This window comes from Ovis canadensis, chromosome 4 (assembly GCF_042477335.2).
Source record: "Ovis canadensis isolate MfBH-ARS-UI-01 breed Bighorn chromosome 4, ARS-UI_OviCan_v2, whole genome shotgun sequence".
Classification (NCBI taxonomy): domain Eukaryota; kingdom Metazoa; phylum Chordata; class Mammalia; order Artiodactyla; family Bovidae; genus Ovis; species Ovis canadensis.
In genome coordinates this window covers 63,557,935-63,577,208 of record NC_091248.1, presented here as the reverse complement: position 1 = coordinate 63,577,208, position 19,274 = coordinate 63,557,935, and the positions used below count along the sequence as shown (strand labels likewise).

Here is a 19,274-nt window from a genome sequence, read left to right as displayed (position 1 = left end):
TGCAAGTGTTTTTTCCCACTCAGAAAGTTGTCTTTTCATTTTGTTGATGGTTTCCTTCACTACACAAACACTTTTAGGTTTAATGAGGTCTTGTTTTATTTACAATAGCATGGAAACAATGTAAGTGCCCATCAACAGATGATTAGATTAAAAGATGTGGCATAAATGAAATGGAATATTATTCAGCTATAAAAAAGAATGAAATTCTGCCACTTGCAGTAATGTGGATGGACCTAAGGAATATTATGTTTAGTGAAATAAGTCAGACAGAGAATGACAAATGCTTTATGAAATCACTTATATGTGGAATCTTAAAAAAATACAAATGAATGTGTATGCAAAACAGAAACAGATCCACAGATATAGAAAACAAACTTACGGGACTCCCTGGTAGTCCAGTGGTTAGGACTTCACCTTCCAATGCAGGGGGTTTGGGTTCAATTCCCAGTCGGGGAGCTAAGATCCCAAATGCTTCATGGCCAAAAAACAGAACATAAAACAACCGAAGCAATATTTTAACAAATTAATGAAGACTTTTAAAAATGGTCCACATCAAAAAAAAAAAAAAAACCACTTAAAAAAAAAACAATAAAACAAACTCCTGGTCACCAAAAGGGAGGTAGAAGGTATATGAGACTAACTGATACAAACTGCTAAGTATAGAATAGATAATCAACAAGGAAATCCTGTATAGCACAGGGGATTAAAGCCATTATCTTATAATAACCTATAATGAATTATAATCTGAAAAAATACTAAATCACTATGCTATATACCTGGAACTAATATAATGTTATAAACCAACTAAACTTCAATAAAAAAAAAAAATAACAAGAGCAACAACAAAAAATGTGCAGTAAATGTAAAATACACACTGGATCTCAAAGATGTAAACAGAAGCAAATAATGTAAAATATCTCAATAATAAATGTTATACTGACCAAAAAAAAAAAAAAAAGGAAAGAAAGCAAGAAAGGATAGTTATGATTAATTGCACAACACAGTGAATGTACTTAATGCCACTGAATTAGTTGTATTCTTAACTAAAAGCGCAAGTCTTATATCTCTTTTACCACAATAAAAATAGTTTTTGGAAAAAAAGCCCTTTGGGCATTATGTACTCACATTCCAAGGTAGGAGAAAAGGCTTAAAGAAAAGTCTTATAGATAGATATGTAGATATGCAATTACCTTGAAGTGATGCAAAGTACACATTTACATCAATTCTTTGGAATTCTTTGACAATCTAAAAATTTAAAAAGGAGAATTTGTAACAATGAGTAACTTTACCTGCCTATAACTCAGTAGCATTCAACTACTTGCTCAGGAGAAACTCTGAACACTTTCATGGTGAATCAGGAGTCTGAAGAAAGTTCATTGTTGGAAATTGGAAAACCACCGAAGTTTCAACATACAGTTATAATGCTTAGGATGAAAAGACCATGTCTCAAGAGGTGGCAACATCCAGTGCTCAATAGCCCAGCACTGGATAGCACACAAGAGCTTCGTAAATATTTGTGGAAGGAAGGAAAGAAGGGATAAAGGAGGCTTCCTAATGCAACCTCTGCTGGTTGGAGAGAAGAGTATGAGTTTATGTCTCTGAGTGGAAGAGATACGGCTGTGGCTATGCGGCCACCAGACACCAAGGGTAAACACTGACCTAGAAACCAGGGCCTCTGTATTTTGACTGTAGCAGTGTCAGTACAGTGATTGTCCTCTTACACTATAGTTTGGCAAGGTGTTACCACTGAAAGAAACTGGGTAAGTGGTACTGAGGCTCTCTCTGTATTATTTCTTATAGTTTTATGGGGATCTACAGTTATCTCAAAATAAAAAGTTTAATTAAAAGAATTAAGATGGAAGACCTATGGACAAAACAAAAGACCCATGGACAATAATAAAACAGAACTTAAATTTTCTGGGGAAAAAAGATCAAGACCTCTATGCAAGTATAAAGTCTGGAGTTTTCAAAACTGTCACTTTAGCATTTGAAAGCAACAAGAAGCCCCAGCTAAGTTAAACCTCAGTTGAGAGTAGTTTGACATTATTACGTAAACCTGATTGTCGGTGCCTTGAATTTGCCTGCTTTTCTGCCCAATCCTCTTGATACCTACATGAGGCTTCACTTAAACTTGACACTCCTGGTCAAGTTGACATCATTAGTCTGTTTTGAGCACTTAATACAATTGTTATTTAAAAGACTATTTAACATTTTCCTTGCCCCCTAGATCGCTTAGTCCCAGGAGGGTAGAAACTATGGCTACTTCATAATTATTAATAGTTTCTGGTCCCCAGCCAAGTGCTTGGCACATCTGAGGCATTGCACATCTATTTGTTAAATGAATCACTGAACTTGAGCTTGCATACCTGCTTTCTGATAAGAACGTTTCTGTCCCGCATGCTCTTCATTCAACTCTTTGACTGCCTAGATGTCTGGCCTACTTCCTGCAGATCTAACCTTGATAATGCCTGGCTTTTCCAGCTCTACCGTGTTTCTCATTCTGCTGCTGTTCACATAACAGATAAAAACATAATACTTAAATTTTGCCCATTTTTCTTTTCATATTCCATGTATATTCTCAGGAAATGAAAACGTAACAAATGGTAATACTTGCTGACAGGTGACCATGTGCCAGACACTCTTCATTCTTCTCATTTAATCCTCATAACAAGCCTATGAAGGAGCTACCATCACTATCCCCACATTCAGATGGAGAAACTGAGGTACAGACAGATTTAGCGATTTGTCCACAGTCACGCCGCTAATAAGTTGTAGAGCCAGGATTCAAGCCTAGGGAGTCCAGCTCTGCAACCCATGCTTTAAGAATACATTCCATTGCAAAAGCATCCCCCTAGAAAAATTACAGAATCCGTGCAATCAGTCACCCCTTCTGCAAGACCAGGAAAAATAGTAATCGTTTTACTATTGCCAAAGCTCCAAATCTGTAATTCGAAACACCAGAACCTTACCACACGCAATGATCTCACTCCAACAACATCCAAGAATGAGACGGCTCCACAGTCAAGTACGAGGCTATGGATTGGCACTTTGGGAACATTCACTTTGACTGGAAGCTCAGAGTTCCAATCCACTTGGATCTCTATTTCCTTGGTTGGGATATCAGGTTCTTCTGGATTTTCAATGTCTTCATCAGGCTCAAAAGCATTATTTGATGAACCAGCACCACTTATAATGCCATTCTAAACAAAGAAAGCATTGCCAACTTAATTACCAATTAGCTGGGATGTCTTTCAACAATTAATCTAAAATGACATAACAGTCCTACAAACTGTTCCTTGGTAAGCAAAACATCAAGAGGATGAACTCTTAGGGAATAAGATTTACCTCAGCCCAAATTTTGATGTTCTCTAGGAAGAAAAAGGGAAGAGCAGTGAAGCCAGGAAATGCTTGATTTCTGGAAGATGGTGGAACTTAGGCAAGAGATATATTGGCAGGAATGTTTGAATAAAAGGTAATATCGTAGCTCTAAAAGTCTATAAACCTATAACTGTCTTCTATTGTGAATAATTGTCTAGTATTGAATTAGCACTTGTTTTGTTCCTTTCAGTAAAAATAAGGTTTATTTCATGAAAGAGGAAGATAAATCACACCCTGTGTTTCCAAGGAGCTCTGCTGATGTCATTTTATTCTTTCCCATTCTCTCTCGCCTGAAAGAACAGCTCAGCTGTTCTCTGACATACGTGTGCCATCCGCCTGTTCACATCTGGGTACCAAAGAGAACACATTTAATTTTAGACGATCTAACTGCTCTAATGTCATCTGAGAAATGAGAGAATTTCAGAGGGGGAGTGGAAAGGATGACGTTGTCTTACCTTTGTTGCTCTTAACTGCCCTTTCTTGATGAGCTTTTGTATTTTTCTCAGTGCTTTCAGCCTCTTATTATATACTTTAATGGCATCAAATCCAACCTTTGGAAATAAATGTTAAGTTAGTTAGAACATTTGGTTTCTAATGCTCATTAATGACTGTTTTTACCTGGAAAGGCTATTCTCAAGCAGTATTACTCCCTTTTCCTGCTGCTGCTGCTGCTAATTTGCTTCAGTCGTGTCTGACTCTGTGTGACTCCATAGACGGCAGCACACTAGGCTCTCCCGTCCCTGGAATTCTCCAGGCAAGAACACTGGAGTGGCTTGCCATTTCCTTCTCCAATGCAGGAAAGTGAAAAGTGAAAGTGAAGTTGCTCAGTCGTGTCTAACTCTTCACGACCCCATGGACTGTAGCCTACTAGGCCCCTCCATCCATGGGATTTTCCAGGGAAGAGTACTGGAGTGGGTTGCTATTGCCTTCTCTGTACTCCCTTCTATATCCTGCCAAAAAAGAAATTCTGCGGTCTGATGGAGGTCTCCACTACCAGGCCACCCTAACCCACCCACCCAGAGACTCAGGGAAAGTGAAAGTGAAAGTGAAGTCACTCAGGCATGTCCGACTCTTTGGGACCTCATGGACCGCAGCCTACCAGGCTCCTCTGTCCATGGGATTTTCCAGGCAAGAGTACTGGAGTGGGGTGCCATTGCCTTCTCCAGAGACTCAGGAAAGGTAGTAGTATATTGAAGACTCTAAGACTGTAAAAACAAAAACAAAAACAAAAAAAACAGCAAAAAATAACCTTTGTAGCTTTAAGTCTTAACAAATTTCCTTAACATAACAAAGCCCTCTTGTTACAAAATTTAGGAACATTCCTTTGAACCTTAGGAAAACATTGATCTAGAGGCAAATTCCACCTTCAAAGCATAGCATAGAATTCAAGACCAGAATTCCCTGTTTATATAACCCACTTATACTTTTTACCCTTTATTCCAACTGCCCCTCACCCCTTACCCAATATACATTCCCACATTTTCTTCTCAGCTCACACAGTTCCCAAACCCTTGCATTAATCTCCTTCCTTCTGCCCAACTGCCATGCAAAGCCCGATTGCTGACATCCAAAGCCTGACATGGATCGCTCCCTTCCATGAAATCTTAACACTTATTGTCTACACTTCTTATTTGGAACTTACTCAGCTTCTGCCTGGAGACATCCAGCACAATTATTGCTACCTGAATTTTAACATATGTGTTATTATTGGTTTTTTCCTGTCCCCAAATATTAACAGATTAAAAGTTATTTGAGGGCAAGGGTGTTATAATTATTAATGCCCTGTACAAAGGGAACATGGCATAGGGCCAAATAAATAAATACCTATAAAATGAATGAAGTCTCAAAGGTGGTTAGAAACCAAATTTCTAGGGATAAAATACTTACTGTGGACTTGATACATTTTTTCAAACCATCAACGTTGCCATAAAAAATAGGGCTAGAAAATCTCAGAATCTTCACGCCTTCAAGTTCTTCAATCTAGTATTTAAAAAAATTGTATGAGTTTAAATCATTTAAATATTCAATTAAGCTTTTGGCTATTCAGCTAGGAGCTGAGTTAGAATTGCTCCAAGGAGCTAGGCAGTGGCACTCAACTTTCCTTGAATAGGGCCTAGATCACAGTTGGGAGACAGAGTTACACAAATTCCTGAACTTCCACAGTCACAAAGAAGGTCAGAATAGAAACAGTCTTAGAAAGCAATTATTCAGCCCTCTAATTTCCAGATGACAAAACTGAGACTCCAAAACACAGATACTGTATATCCCTGTAATCCCACTCCTGGGGCACGGATCCAGAGAAAAACATGATCCAAAAAGAGACATACACCCCAGCATTCACTGCAGCACTGTGTACAACAGTCAAGACGTGGAAGCAACCTAAATGTCCATCGGCAGAGAACGTCCATGGACAAAGAAGATGCAGCACATACATACAATGAAGTATTACTCAGGCATAAAAAGATTGAGAGAATGCCATTCGCAGCAACGTGGATGGACTTAGAGAGTGTTACACTGAGTGAAGTCAGTCAGTCAGAGGAGGAGAAATATCCTATGACATCCCTTATAAGTGGAATCTAAAAAGAAATTATACAAATGCACTTACGAAACACACTCAGACTTTGTGAATGAGCTTATGGTTGTTGGTATGTGGGAAGATGGAGGGGGCAGGGATAGTTAAGGAGTATGGGATGGGCATGTACACACTGCTATATTTTAAATGGATAACCAGAATTCCATAGCCCATGAACTCTGCTCAATGTTACATGGCAGCCTGGATAGGAGAGGTGTTTGGGGGAGAATATATACACATATATGTATGGCTGAGTCTCTTTGCTGTTCACCTGAAACTATCACAACATTGTTTGTCAATTGGCTATATCCCAATACAAAATGAAAAGTTAAAAAGAAATGAAATCGTCATATGAATTGCCTCAAGTTCATATGACTGGGCTTCTCCCCATCTCCAACTATTTTAAAATAGTGAGGGGAAAAAAAGGAGCAAAATTTAAGGGACTTGCAGGAACTGAAGCCTATTATGATATTTGCTTGTTCTGGAGAAGGCAATGGCACCCCACTCCACCATTCTTGCCTGGAGAATCCCAGGGATGGTGGGGCCTGGTGGGCTGCAGTCCATGGGGTCGTGAAGAGTCAGACACGACTTCACTTTCACTTTCACTTTTCACTTTCATGCATTGGAGAAGGAAATGGCAACCCACTCCAGTGTTCTTGCCTGGAGAATCCCAGGGACGGAGGAGCCTGGTGGGCTGCCATTTATGGGGTCACACAAAGTTGGACATGACTGAAGTGACTTAGCAGCAGCAGCACCCTGACACAGAGGCTAGACAAAAAGTGAACCTAACAGAATCATGGACTTTTCTACCCTTTAGGAATCATAGCAGTTTTCATCCAGCCCCTTCAGATGAGAAAACTGAGGCCCTGAGAGGCCGACTGACTTGCGCAAGGTCTCCACAAGTTAGAGCCTAGAACTCAGAACCCCCAACTCACCAAAGGTTCCCTGCCTCAGAGCATCATAGAATCATTTCTAGCTCTTGACAGCACCGGGCTCAACACAACTGCCAGAGATTGTGAAAATAAATGAAGCAGCAGCTACTGGAATTTTAGATTCAGTATCTAATATCTAAAAAAATTTTTTCTTTGCTTTTAAAAACTATTTGTTGCTAAAATACATGTTTTCTTTATTTTGTAGTTTCTTTCTTTACTCTCTTTCACGGCAGGTCTACTTCCCACCATGAGAAATGTTTTAAATTGAGATAAAACTGGTATATAACACTATATTAGTTCTGTCTATGCAACATAATAATTCTATATTCATATACATCACAAAATGATCACCACAATAAATACCCTCTTTGCCCCTTCATCCATGTCACCGAGACTCCAACCCCCTTCCCCTCTGGTAATCACCAATCTGTCCTTCCTATCTGTGATTTTTGTTTCATTTTGTTTTTATTCATTTGTGTTGTTTTTTAGAATCTATACCTCTAATGGTATTTGTCTTTCTCTGTCTTCTTTCACTTTTCATAATAACCTTAAGATCCATCCATGTGGTTACAAATGGTAAGATTTTCTTTTTTATCACTGATTAGTATTCATGTGTGTGTGTGCGTGTCCACGTGTGTGCGCATGCTCATTTCTTTATCCGTTCATCTATCAGTGGACACGAGTTATTTTCATATCTTGGCTATGGTAAACAATGCTGCAGTGATCATAGGAGTGCATACATCTTTCTGAATTAGTGTTTTCACTTTCTTCACATAAATAGCAAGAACTGGAAGAGGTGATAGTTCTATTTTTTTAATGTTTTGCGGAACCTCCAATATTGTTTTCCCTAACGCCTCCACCAATTTACATTCCCACCAACAGTGTGTGAGGGTTCCGTTTTCTCCATACTCTTTCCGACACTTCTTATTTCTTGTTTTTTGTTAATAGCCATTCTGACAGGTGTGAAGGAAAATCTCATTGTGGCTTTGATTTGCATTTCTCTGATAATTAGTGATACTGAACATTTTTTCCTGTGCCTGTTGGCGATCAGTATATCTTCTTTGGGAAAATGTCTTATTAGAGGCTCTGCCTATTTTTAACTGAATTGTTTGGGGGTTTTTTGCTATTGAATTGTTTGAGTTCTGGGTATATTTTGGACATTAACCCATTATAAGATACATGATTTGCAGTTGTTTCCTTCTCGTCAGTTGGTTGCCTTTTCATTTTGTTGATCGTTTCCCTTGAACACGAAAGGTATTTAGTTTGCTGTAGTTCTACTTTTGCCGCCTTTGCTTTTGGATTCAGATCCAAAAATTTAACACCAAGACTGATGTTTGGAGCTAACGTCCCTTGTTTTCTTCTAGTTTTGTGGTTTCAGGTCTTATATTCAAGTCTTTAATCCATTTTGAGTTCATTTTTGTATATTATACAAGATAGTGGTCCAGTTTCATTCTTTTGCATATGGCTGTTCAGTATCCCTAACATCACTGACTTCAGCTTTATTGATTATGCCAAACCCTTTGACTGTGTGGACAACAACAAACTCTGGAAAATTCTTAGAGAGATGGGCATACCAGACCACCTGACCTGCCTCTTGAGAAATCTGTATGCAGGTCAGGAAGCAACAGTTAGAACTGGACATGGAACAACAGACTGGTTCTAAATCGGGAAAGGAGTACATCAAGGCTGTATATTGTCACCCTGCTTATTTAACTTATATGCAGAGTACATCATGAGGAACGCCGGGCTGGAAGAAGCACAAGCTGGAATCAAGACTGCCAGGAGAAATATCAATAACCTCAGATGTGTAGATGACACCACCCTTATGGCAGAAAGCAAAGAAGAACTGAAGAGCCTCTTGATGAAAGTGAAAAGGAGAGTGAAGACTTGGCTTGAGGCTCAACATTCAAAAGACGAAGATCATGGCATCCAGTCCCATCACTTCATGGCAAATAGATGGGGAAACAGCAGAAACAGTGGCAGACTTTATTTTTCTGGGCTCCAAAATCACTGCGGATGGTGACTGCAGCCATGAAATAAAAAGATGCTTTCTCCTTGGAAGAAAAGTTATGACCAACCTAGATAGGATATTAAAACCAGAGACATTACTTTGCCAACAAAGGTCTGTCTAGTCAAAGCTATGGTTTTTCCAATAATCATGTATGGATGTGAGAGTTGGACTATAAAGAAAGCTGAGCGCCGAATAATTGATTCTTTTGAACTGTGGTATTGGAGCAGACTCTTGAGGGTCCCTTGAACTGCAAGGAGATCCAACTAGTCCATCCTAAAGAAATCAGTCCTGAATATTCATTGGAAGGACTGATGCTGAAGCTGAAACTTCGGTACTTTGGCCATCTGATGAGAAGAACTGACTCCTTGGAAAAGACCCCAGTGCTGGGAAAGATTGAAGGCAGGAGATAAAGGGGATGCATGACTGAGGATGAGATGGCCGGATGGCATCACCGATTCAATGGACATGAGTTTGAGTAAACTCCGGGAGTTGGCAATGGACAGGGAAGCCTGGCTACTCCATTTCTTCGAAGGGATTCTTGCCCACAATAGTAGATATAATGGTCATCTGCTTTAAATTCACCCATTCCAGTCCATTTTAGTTTGCTGATTCCTAAAATGTCAACGTTCACTCTTGCTATCTCCTGTTTGATCACTTCCAATTTGCCTTGATTCATGGAACTAACATTCCAGGTTCCTATGCAATATTGCTCTTTACAGCATCAGACTTTGCTTCCACCACCAGTCACATCCACAGCTGGGTGTTGTTTTTGTTTTGCTCCATCCTTTCATTCTTTCTGGAGTTATTTCTCCACTGATCTCCAGCAGCATATTGGACACCTACCAACCAGGGGAGTTCAAGTTTCTATGTCCTGTCTTTTTGCCTTTTCATACTGTTCATGGGGTTCTCAAGGCAGGAATACAGAAGTGGTTTGCTATTCCCTTCTCCATTGGACCACATTTTGTCAGAACTCTCCACCATGACGCGTCCATCTTGGTTGACCCTACACGGCATAGCTCATAGTTTCACTGAGTTAGACAAGGTTGTGGTCCATGTGATTAGATTGGTTAGTTTTCTAACCAAGAAAACCATCCCCAAGAAAAAGAAATGCAAAAAGCAAAATGGCTGTTTGAGGAGACCTTACAAATAGAAAAGAAGAGAAGCCTCTTCTTTAGCTGCTACCGCTGCTGAGTCACTTCAGTCGTGTCCGACTCTGTGCGACCCCATAGACGGCAGCCCACCAGGCTCCCCCGTCCCTGGGATTCTCCAGGCAAGAACACTAGAGTGGGTTGCCATTGCCTTCTCCAAATATAAATAGAAAAGAAGAGAAGCCTCTTCTTTAGAATAGAAAAGCCTGTGAAAAGAAGAGAAGCCAAAAGCAAGGAGAAAAGGAAAGATATACCTATTTGAATGCAGAGTTCCAAAGAATAGCAAGGAGAGATAAGACAGCCTTCCTCAGGGATCAATGCAAAGAAATAGAGGAAAACAGTAGAATGGGAAAGACTAGATATCTCTTCAAGAAAATTAGAGATACCAAGGGAACATTTCATGCAAAGATGGGCTCAATAAAGGACAGAAATGGTATAGACCTAACAGAAGCAGAAGATATTAAGAAGAGGTGGCAAGAATACATAGAAGAACTGTACAAAAAAGATCTTCACGACCCAGATAATCACGATGGTGTGATCACTCATCTAGAGCCAGGCATCCTAGAATGTGAAGTCAAGTGGGCCTTAGAAAGCATCACTACAAACAAAGCTAGTGGAGGTGATGGAACTCTAGTTGAGCTATTTCAAAGCCTAAAAGATGATGCTGTGAAATTGCTATGCTCAATATGCCAGCAAATTTGGAAAACACAGCAGTGGCCACAGGACTGGAAAAGGTCAGTTTTCATTCCAATTCCAGAAAAGATAATGCCAAAGAATGCTCAAACTACGGCACAATTGCATTCATCTCACACACTAACAAAGTAATGCTCAAAATTCTCCAAGCCAGGCTTCAGCAATACGTGAACTTCCAGATGTTCAAGCTGGATTTAGAAAAGGCAGACAAACCAGAGATCAAATTGCCAACATCCACCGGATCATTGAAAAAGCAAGAGAGATCCAGAAAAACATCCATTTCTGCTTTATTGACTACACCAAAGCCTTTGACTGTGTGGATCACAATAAACTGGGGAAAATTCTGAAAGAGATGGGAATACCAGACCGCTTGACCTGCCTCTTGAGAAACCTCTATGCAGGTCAGGAAGCAACAGTTAGAACTGCAGGACATGGAACAACAGACTGGTTCCAAATAGGAAAAGAAGTACATCAAGGCTGTATATTGTCACCCTGCTTATTTAACTTATATGCAGAATACATCATGAGAAACGCTGGGCTGGAAGAAGCACAAGCTGGAATCAAGATTGCCAGGAGAAATATCAATAACCTCAGATGTGTAGATGACACCACACTTATGGCAGAAAGCAAAGAGGAACTAAAGAGCCTCTTGAAGAAAGTGAAAGAGGAGAGTGAAAAAGTTGGCTTAAAGCTCAACATTCAGAAGACAAAGATCATGGCATCCAGTTCCATCACTTCATGGCAAATAGATGGGGAAACAGCAGAAACAGTGGCAGACTTTATTTTGGGGGCCTCCAAAATCACTGCGGATGGTGACTGTAGCCATGAAATAAAAAGATGCTTACTCCTTGGAAAAAAAGTTATGACCAACCTAGACAGGATATTAAAACCAGAGACATTACTTTGCCAACAAAGGTCTGCCTAGTCAAGGCTATGGTTTTTCCAGTAGTCATGTATGGATGTGAGAGTTGGACTATAAAGAAAGCTGAGCGCCAAAGAATTGATTCTTTTGAACTGTGTTGTTGGAGAAGATTTTTGAGGGTCCCTTGGACTGCAAGGAGATCCAACCAGTCCATCCTAAAGGATATCAGTCCTGAATATTCAGTGGAAGGACTGATGTTGAAGCTGAAACTCCAGTACTTTGGCTAGCTGATGAGAAGAAATGACTCATTTGAAAAGACCCCAGTGCTGGGAAAGATTGAAGGAATGAGGAGAAGGGGACAACAGAGGGTGAAATGATTGGATGGCATCACCAACTCAATGGACATGAGTTTGAGTAAACTCCGGGAGTTGGTGATGGACAGAGAGGTCTGGTGAACTGCAGTCCATGGGGTTGCAAAGAGTCAGACATGACTGAGCAACTGAACTGACTGAACTGAATATCACCAATTAAAGAGACTATCTTTTTTCCATTGTATATTCTTGTTATAAGCTGTCAATATATCTGTGAATTTATTTCTGGGCTCTCTATTATATTCCATTGATCTATATGTATTTTGATGCTAATACTATACTTTTTCGATTATAATAACTTTGGAGTAGAAAGGGGGAATATTTATATGATCTGAAGAGAAACCAGAGTATATGGCAATAGCTTTATAGCATAGGGCTTCCCTGGTGGCTCAGAGGTTAAAGCATCTGCCTGGAATGCTGGAGACCTGAGTTGGATCCCTGGGTCAGGAAGATCCCTTGGAGAAGGAAATGGCAACCCACTCCAGTATTCTTGTCTGGAGAATCCCACAGAAGGGAGGAGCCTGGTAGGCTACAGTCCATGGGGTCACAAAGAGTCAGACACGACTGAGCGACTTCACTTTATAGCAGAACTTGAAATCAAGGAGCATGATGTCTCCTGCTTAGTTCTTTCTCGAGATTGCTTTCACTACTCAGGGTCTTTTGTGATTCCATAGATATTTTACAGTTATTTGTTGGGCTTTGCTTCTAAATATATACCTGGTTAATCTACCTTTACTATATTTTCCTTTACCAGTGAGATTTTTACTTTTATATGTTTTCTTGTTGCTAGTAAGTAGCTGTAGATTGGGTGTGTCCTTAGGGGGAGGGGAGTTCAGAATCTTCCTACTCCAGAATCCATCTTAGACTACCCCTTTGAAATTTCTTTCTCTGTTTTTTCATCTTTGTTCCCTCTTGTCACTTAGCAATCTTTTTTTTTTTTTTTTTGGCAGGGAATATAAGCCCATCAATGGAATGTTCATTTTCTTCATTTTTGATTTTCTGTATTCTGTATTATTTCTTCCAATGCCAAGGATAAAGATGTCAAATAAGGTTCTTTGTGACAGAGAACATGAGTTCACAGGGATTTCAGAGAATTTCATAAAGGATAATGATAACATAGAGAAATAGAAATTTTTTTCCTCTTGCTGCTTAAAAATTTTTTTTATTTCATGGCTTTCAACCCTATCACTGTAATATTTCTGGGTATGGATTTTTATGTGTACATTAACTGGGTTCAGTGGGCATTCTGGATTTGTACATATTTTTCTTCTAATTTGGGAACATTTTGATACTTATTCAAACATTGTATCTTTTTTTTTCTCTTCTCCTTTTTGGGGACTGCTGTTACTCATATGTTGATATATTTTATTTTGTCCTAGAGGTCTCTGAGGCTCTGTCTTTTTAAAGTTGTAACTGACATATTAGTTTCATGTGCTCACATTGTACATATTATGTGCAACCTGATATTTGTATACATTGCAAAATGGTCACCACTGTGAGTCTAGTTAACATCTGTCACAATATGTAATTACAAATTTTTTGTGTGATAAGGACCTTTTAAGATCTATTCTCTTAGCAATTTTGAGATATGCTATATAGTATTATTAACTTTGGTCACCATACTGTATATTACATTCCCATGGCTTATTTTATACCTGGAAGTTTGTATCTTTTGATCCCATTCACTCAGAGAAATAGAATTTTGATTCAACTTTTGGAAATAATTGAATTGCCTGTTTTTTAAAAAAATACCTCTTACAGTGGTTTGACATTAAAATGACATCATAACTAGCATGAACAAAATGCATATCAGAGAGCTTCCATGGTGGCTCAGACGGCTTCACTGGGGGCTCAGACACTAAGGAATCTGCCTGCAGTGAGGGAGACCTGGGTTCAACCCCTGGGTTGGGAAGATCCCCTGGAGGAGGGCATGGCAACCCACTCCAGTATTCTTGCCTGGAGAATCCCTATGGACAGAGGAGCCTAGCGGGCTACAGTCCATGGGGTCGCAAAGGGTTGGACACAACTGAGCAAGCACACACAGGATATCGGGGCACACTGGAACAGAAGTTTTCCTAGTATGCCCAGTATCCTTATGGACTTTCCCTTTTTGGCTACCTTATCCCTAACACACTAGAAGAGAAATATGCAACCTCTGAAAATCCAGCTTAGCAAACCCAAGTCTAGCCAGTGTCTCCCAAGGGCACTTACATTTTTGTAATTCTTGGTGCTTTTGTAGATGTCTGTGCTGGGGATACTTCCAAGGCTGTTCCAAGATGGACTAAAAGAAGAAAAATTAAGGTCAGGATTTTTTGGAACAGGCATATTTTAGAATAAAACATTAGAAGAAATGATAGAATCCAAAGAGCCCATAATTTGGATGTCTTGGGACTCTGTCCTTATTGCAGATGACATTTTCTGGTCGCTAACTCTGAAGTGAACAGCTGGTATTTGTGCAAGCCTGGGGGTAAAAAAGGAAGTGTGCCTCTTTTCCAATGCCTGCAAGAAGTAATGAGCATCGTACTTTCATATGTGTGGCACTTTATAGGATAAGCAAAGAGTTTCACACATGTTAAATCTTATTTGAGCCCTGAATGGTCAACAGTATTATCCTCATTTTTAAGGGTGAGTAACTGAGGTTTAGAAAAGTTCAAAAAAGCTCTGGACGGAAGAGAAGCACAGCCTCTATCTTTAACCTGTGGGTCTTCATGGTCTGGCACAGTGCCTAGATCTACCTTGTGAGTTATAGCAACTTTCTGATGAAGTATGGGAAGTCTGCAGTGGTCCAATTAGTCTCATTTCATAGAAATAGGAGCCTGGGAGGACCAGATTGTTGATTTCCTGTTCCTGATGCAATCACATAAATTCCAGGATTCCTCAACTGTGACTAGGGACATATGCTAAATACTATGCCTGAACAAAGAATGTCTGTTTGGGGTGCTCTCAGCAATGTGCTCTCTGGCCCAGGCTTATAATTACTGGAAATTAAATCCTGGGGAGGATACTGCTTTTGGTTGGCTTAAAGCCCCATTGCCAAATCTGCAGGTAAAGGGTTTCATCCATTTCTCCTTGGCTTACTGTGCCATGCTGATTTTTACCTTAAAGCTCAGAAACTGTGTGGTCTTTCTCTAAAAACCCTTCTCCCCATCAATCACACACAAGTTACAGTAAATAAGGAGGCAGCCAGAACTCAGAAGACATCGTCTTCCAAGGAGAGTTTCTGGGGTGTTTCCCAGAAGAAAACTGGGTGCTTTGGGAGCTTGAGAAGTCTTTCAGGCCCCTGGGCAACCACTTAAGGGTGCTGAGATGGTAAACACAAGCTTTTGGATAGGCTCCAACATGCCAGGGGAGGGAAGGAGAATTGCTTGGTGGAACAGGAAAGGTGGGCCCAGGCTAAGCTATCTGTGTTAGGTTTACCCAGGTTTTTCATTCCTTTGTGACCCAAGTGCAGGCCAAGAAGGAGCCAGAAGCCTGGAAAGATAGCAGAGGCTTCGAGAGAAGCTCTCTTCAACTCTCTGTTCAGAAAATGCCAGAGACATAGAAAGGTACCTACCGAAGGCCTCTCAAGAGTCCAAACGAAACAAACACATCTCCAAGCTGCCTCATAGATTGTTTTCCATTACTTTGAACTGTGTCTCTGCTGCTTTCACTCTCTAGATGACCTGATTATATCTATTTTGCATTACTGGTATGGCTTATTAGGTACATACCTTATTTGGCAGATTTGAATGAATTTTGGCTACAATCAACTGTCTTAAAGTCTCCTATTCTGGGTTATTACATAACTTCTGGGTTACTAGCTTCAAAAGAAAATGAGCCATAATATATTTAGCAGCTGTCTGGGCCCAAGACTTGGGTCCCCAGGGCCTCTTAGACTTCATCTCATTTTAAAAAGAAACTACACAGCAACCTCAGTCTTTTGCTGATCATGTATCTTTCAGTCTTACCATGACTTGGAGGTGAACCTAGCAGTAGGGCCTGTGAGTAAGTGCATAGATTTTGGGGTGGGATACATCTTTGAAATGCTGGCTCTGCAACATACTAGCTGTGTGATCTTAGGAAAGGTTCTTAACCTACTGAGTTTCAATTATCTTACCTATCAAATGAGAATAATAAAACATATTCACAGGATTTTTTTAAAAGACTAATTATGATAATGTCTAATTTGTAGAAACACTAATAGTCACTACTGTGAAAGGGAGTAGTTTTATTATACTTATCAAAATTGTATAAGAAATTTCAGGGTGTGTTGTCCTGTTTATCGGTACCTTGGATCTTATATTACTTACAATTGAACTCTCAGGACCACGGTGAGAAATCCGAACACAAGGCCAGCTAGTAAACCGAGGTCCAGTCCCAGAATGATGGATGCCATGCATGTAAATACCCAGATAACCTAGCAAAACATGAAAATGAAAAATGCTGATTCATCAGGTACCGTGAAGTGGGTGACTACCTGTGAAAATAATAAGATCAATTGTCCATGAACAAATCACAGCTTTGTAAAATATTCTGACATCTTTACACACTTTAAGTGGAAACTGGACTTCCGAATACAGGCCAATTGTACCATTAAAATATTTTTAGATTTAATTTTTGAATAGGTGATATATTGTTGTTTTAGTCACTGAGTCATGTCCAACTCTTTGCGACCCCATGGACTGTAGCCCACCAGGTTCCTCTGTCCATGGAATTCCCCAGGCAAGAATACTGGAGTGGGTTGCCATTTCCTCCTCCAGGGGATCTTCACCACCCAGGGATCAAACCCCTGTTTCCTGCATTGGCAGGCAGATTCTTTACCACTGAGCCACCAGGGAAGCCCTGATATATATTAACATAGTTCAAAATAAAATTGGCATTAAAAAGGTGTGCAGAGGCACTTTCTTGGAGGTCCAGTGGTTAAGACTCCACACACCCACTGCAGGGGGTTCAGGTTTGAATTCTGGTTGGGGAACTAAGATCCCACAAGCAACATGGTGTGACCAAAAAAATGTGCAGTGAAAAATCTTGATTGCAACCCTCTCCTTTCTCCATTCATTCCCATCCTCTTTTCTCTCTTACATCCTCTTTTATTTCTGTGTGTGTGTGTGTGTGTGTGTGTGTGTACACATGTGCACATTTTTCACCAGCTTTTTTTTGTGTGTGTGAATACCACTGCAAAACAGAGATTATTTTCCTTTCTTTTAGTGTGTTATACACACTCTTCAATTTGGACCAGTCTGTTTTTACTTAACAATTTGTCTTGGAGATCTTTCCATATAGACAGGGAATTTTTTCCCATTCTTTTTATCTGTTTTGGTTTAAATCATAGCAGAACTCTGATGGGTTTAGCTTCTTCTTCTTCCTTTTTGTTTTTACAATTCCTCAGAAGAGTTGTAAAGATTATTTTAATCAAAATTATAATCGACATGGGGTTTTGCATTTTGTTTCTGCTTTGTGTTTTATTTGTCCTTCTAAATTAGAGGGTTTTTTTTTTTAATTTGTTCTTTGGCTTTAGAAGGCCAGTGGTTTATGAAGGAGCTCATATAGGATTCTTGTACAAAATGGATCTTCCCAGAGATATAGGACCTTCACAAATTGTAGCTCATGTGGAAGACTTCACAGTTTTGGCTTATCCACAAAATTCTAATTTCTGCTCTGCTTCCCAAACTGCAAGTAAGACTCAGGAGATAAGGGGACATAATATTATGGCACAAAGCACATAAGTAATTCCTATTTCAGAAAAAAGGAAAAAAAGGATGGCAAGCAACTTACAGCATCAGTCTTATTCTGCCTCCACAGATGAGGAACGTCACACACCTGCATAAACATCCCCTTCAGGTTGGCAATTACAACAGCTGCCAAGACCGACTGCCAGGGAAGATGGGGAAGTCCGGGTTATTCAGTAGAATGGTTTGCCATTTGATGACTTTTAAATCCCCTGCTATTTCTTGGGTAGCAGAGCAGTGAAAGGAAAGTAAGCAATCAGTGTGGCAAGAAGCAAGGTTGTACCTTCTGCAGGGGTTCCAGCAACTTCCCCAGGGCAACGATGGCGATCATCACAACCCCAGCTGAGATGACGCCAGCAACCTGAAAGACACACACATCTCCCGTAGTCGGGGTCTGCGCTTCCCACTCTGAATATGTGTTTGCCGCACGCATGTGTGCAAGAGCCTGTTCATGGGCACACAACGCTCCCCTCCCTCCCTCCGTCTGCTCAGTCCTGTTGAGAGAAATAAGAATTATTTGCTAAAACCAAATACATTTAGTAGTTATGGCAGAGAAAAAGAAAATGTGGGGGCTAGGACTGCTAGAGTAAAGCCAGTTTGGCTTGATTGCACTTGGGTACATGGCAGACCTCAATTTTTTTGGTGTCAATTTAAGAGGTCAGTATTCCAGGAAAGCCAGCCCATCCTTGCTCCTGGACAACAGATCCTTGAAGCATTCTTGGGAAATAACTTCTCATAGCACATAATTGATTCTTCTGCATTATGGAATCGGCAACCTGATAACGATTCTAATAACATTTTGCAGGCATGGTTGCCATGATAATCTCAGAGAAAATAAATTCACCAGTCCTGCAGATTCAAAAACACCACATGAGTCTGTTGAGAGGTACGACCATGTCACCAGCATCCTCCTACAGCAGCCCATGTGACGGGGCCAGTAGCAGGAGTAAAGGAAGCTACAGAAACTTTACCTTCACTGGCAGAAAAGCTCTCCCAGGATTCACAACTAGCTAGGACAGAAGCTGAGGGGGTGGGGACTATGCTGTGGTGTGATTAGATGACCAATGGATTCTCTGCTGAGACAGCTGGGGCCTGGCCAAGGTGAAGCCTAGAAACTCTAAAACAAAGGAGAGGAGAGAGGGAGCCAGAAGCCAAGCGAGCAGACAGGAAGCAGTAGAGGCGGGTGCATTGGGCCCTGGTGCTGCCCAACGCACGATGCTTGCATTCAAGGAGACACATAAAGCCAAGACAAATAAAAATCCAAAAACATAAGGAAATGTCATAGCCATACTCATCCACTCCATCTGGAAAACTGATCAGTCATGTTCAGAGGATAGCTAGGCTAGCCTGAGGCCATATTATGTATATGATACACTGAAAAGTCTGTTCTGTCCATCCACATCCCTATTTCTAGGTAATCTGTATCTTGCAGCACCACACATCTAGGTTCCCAGTACCTTAGTGAGATTCCCCCCCACCCCCCTATCTAAGCAGAGAATCTGGTATTTTTCCTTCATCTTTCCCTCCTTTCTTGCCTTCCTTTAGTTCTGTGGAATTACTTAACTAATATTTATTGTCTATCATGAGCCACTTGCATTT

At 40.3% G+C, this 19,274-nt stretch overlaps 1 protein-coding gene across 1 annotated transcript in view; it reads right to left on the bottom strand.

The window, feature by feature from the left end:
* SLC26A4 (solute carrier family 26 member 4) overlaps positions 1-19,274 on the bottom strand; it is a 60,437-nt gene that overhangs the window by 6,906 nt on the left and 34,257 nt on the right. Inside the window, exons 11-18 of the mRNA XM_069587902.1 lie at positions 17,959-18,036; positions 17,722-17,817; positions 16,257-16,363; positions 14,179-14,248; positions 5,266-5,358; positions 3,834-3,929; positions 2,970-3,200; positions 1,191-1,245 (exon numbers count right to left, since the gene is read on the bottom strand). Coding sequence (XP_069444003.1) covers positions 1,191-1,245; positions 2,970-3,200; positions 3,834-3,929; positions 5,266-5,358; positions 14,179-14,248; positions 16,257-16,363; positions 17,722-17,817; positions 17,959-18,036 — 826 coding nt within the window. The remainder of the gene's footprint in view (positions 1-1,190; positions 1,246-2,969; positions 3,201-3,833; positions 3,930-5,265; positions 5,359-14,178; positions 14,249-16,256; positions 16,364-17,721; positions 17,818-17,958; positions 18,037-19,274) is intronic.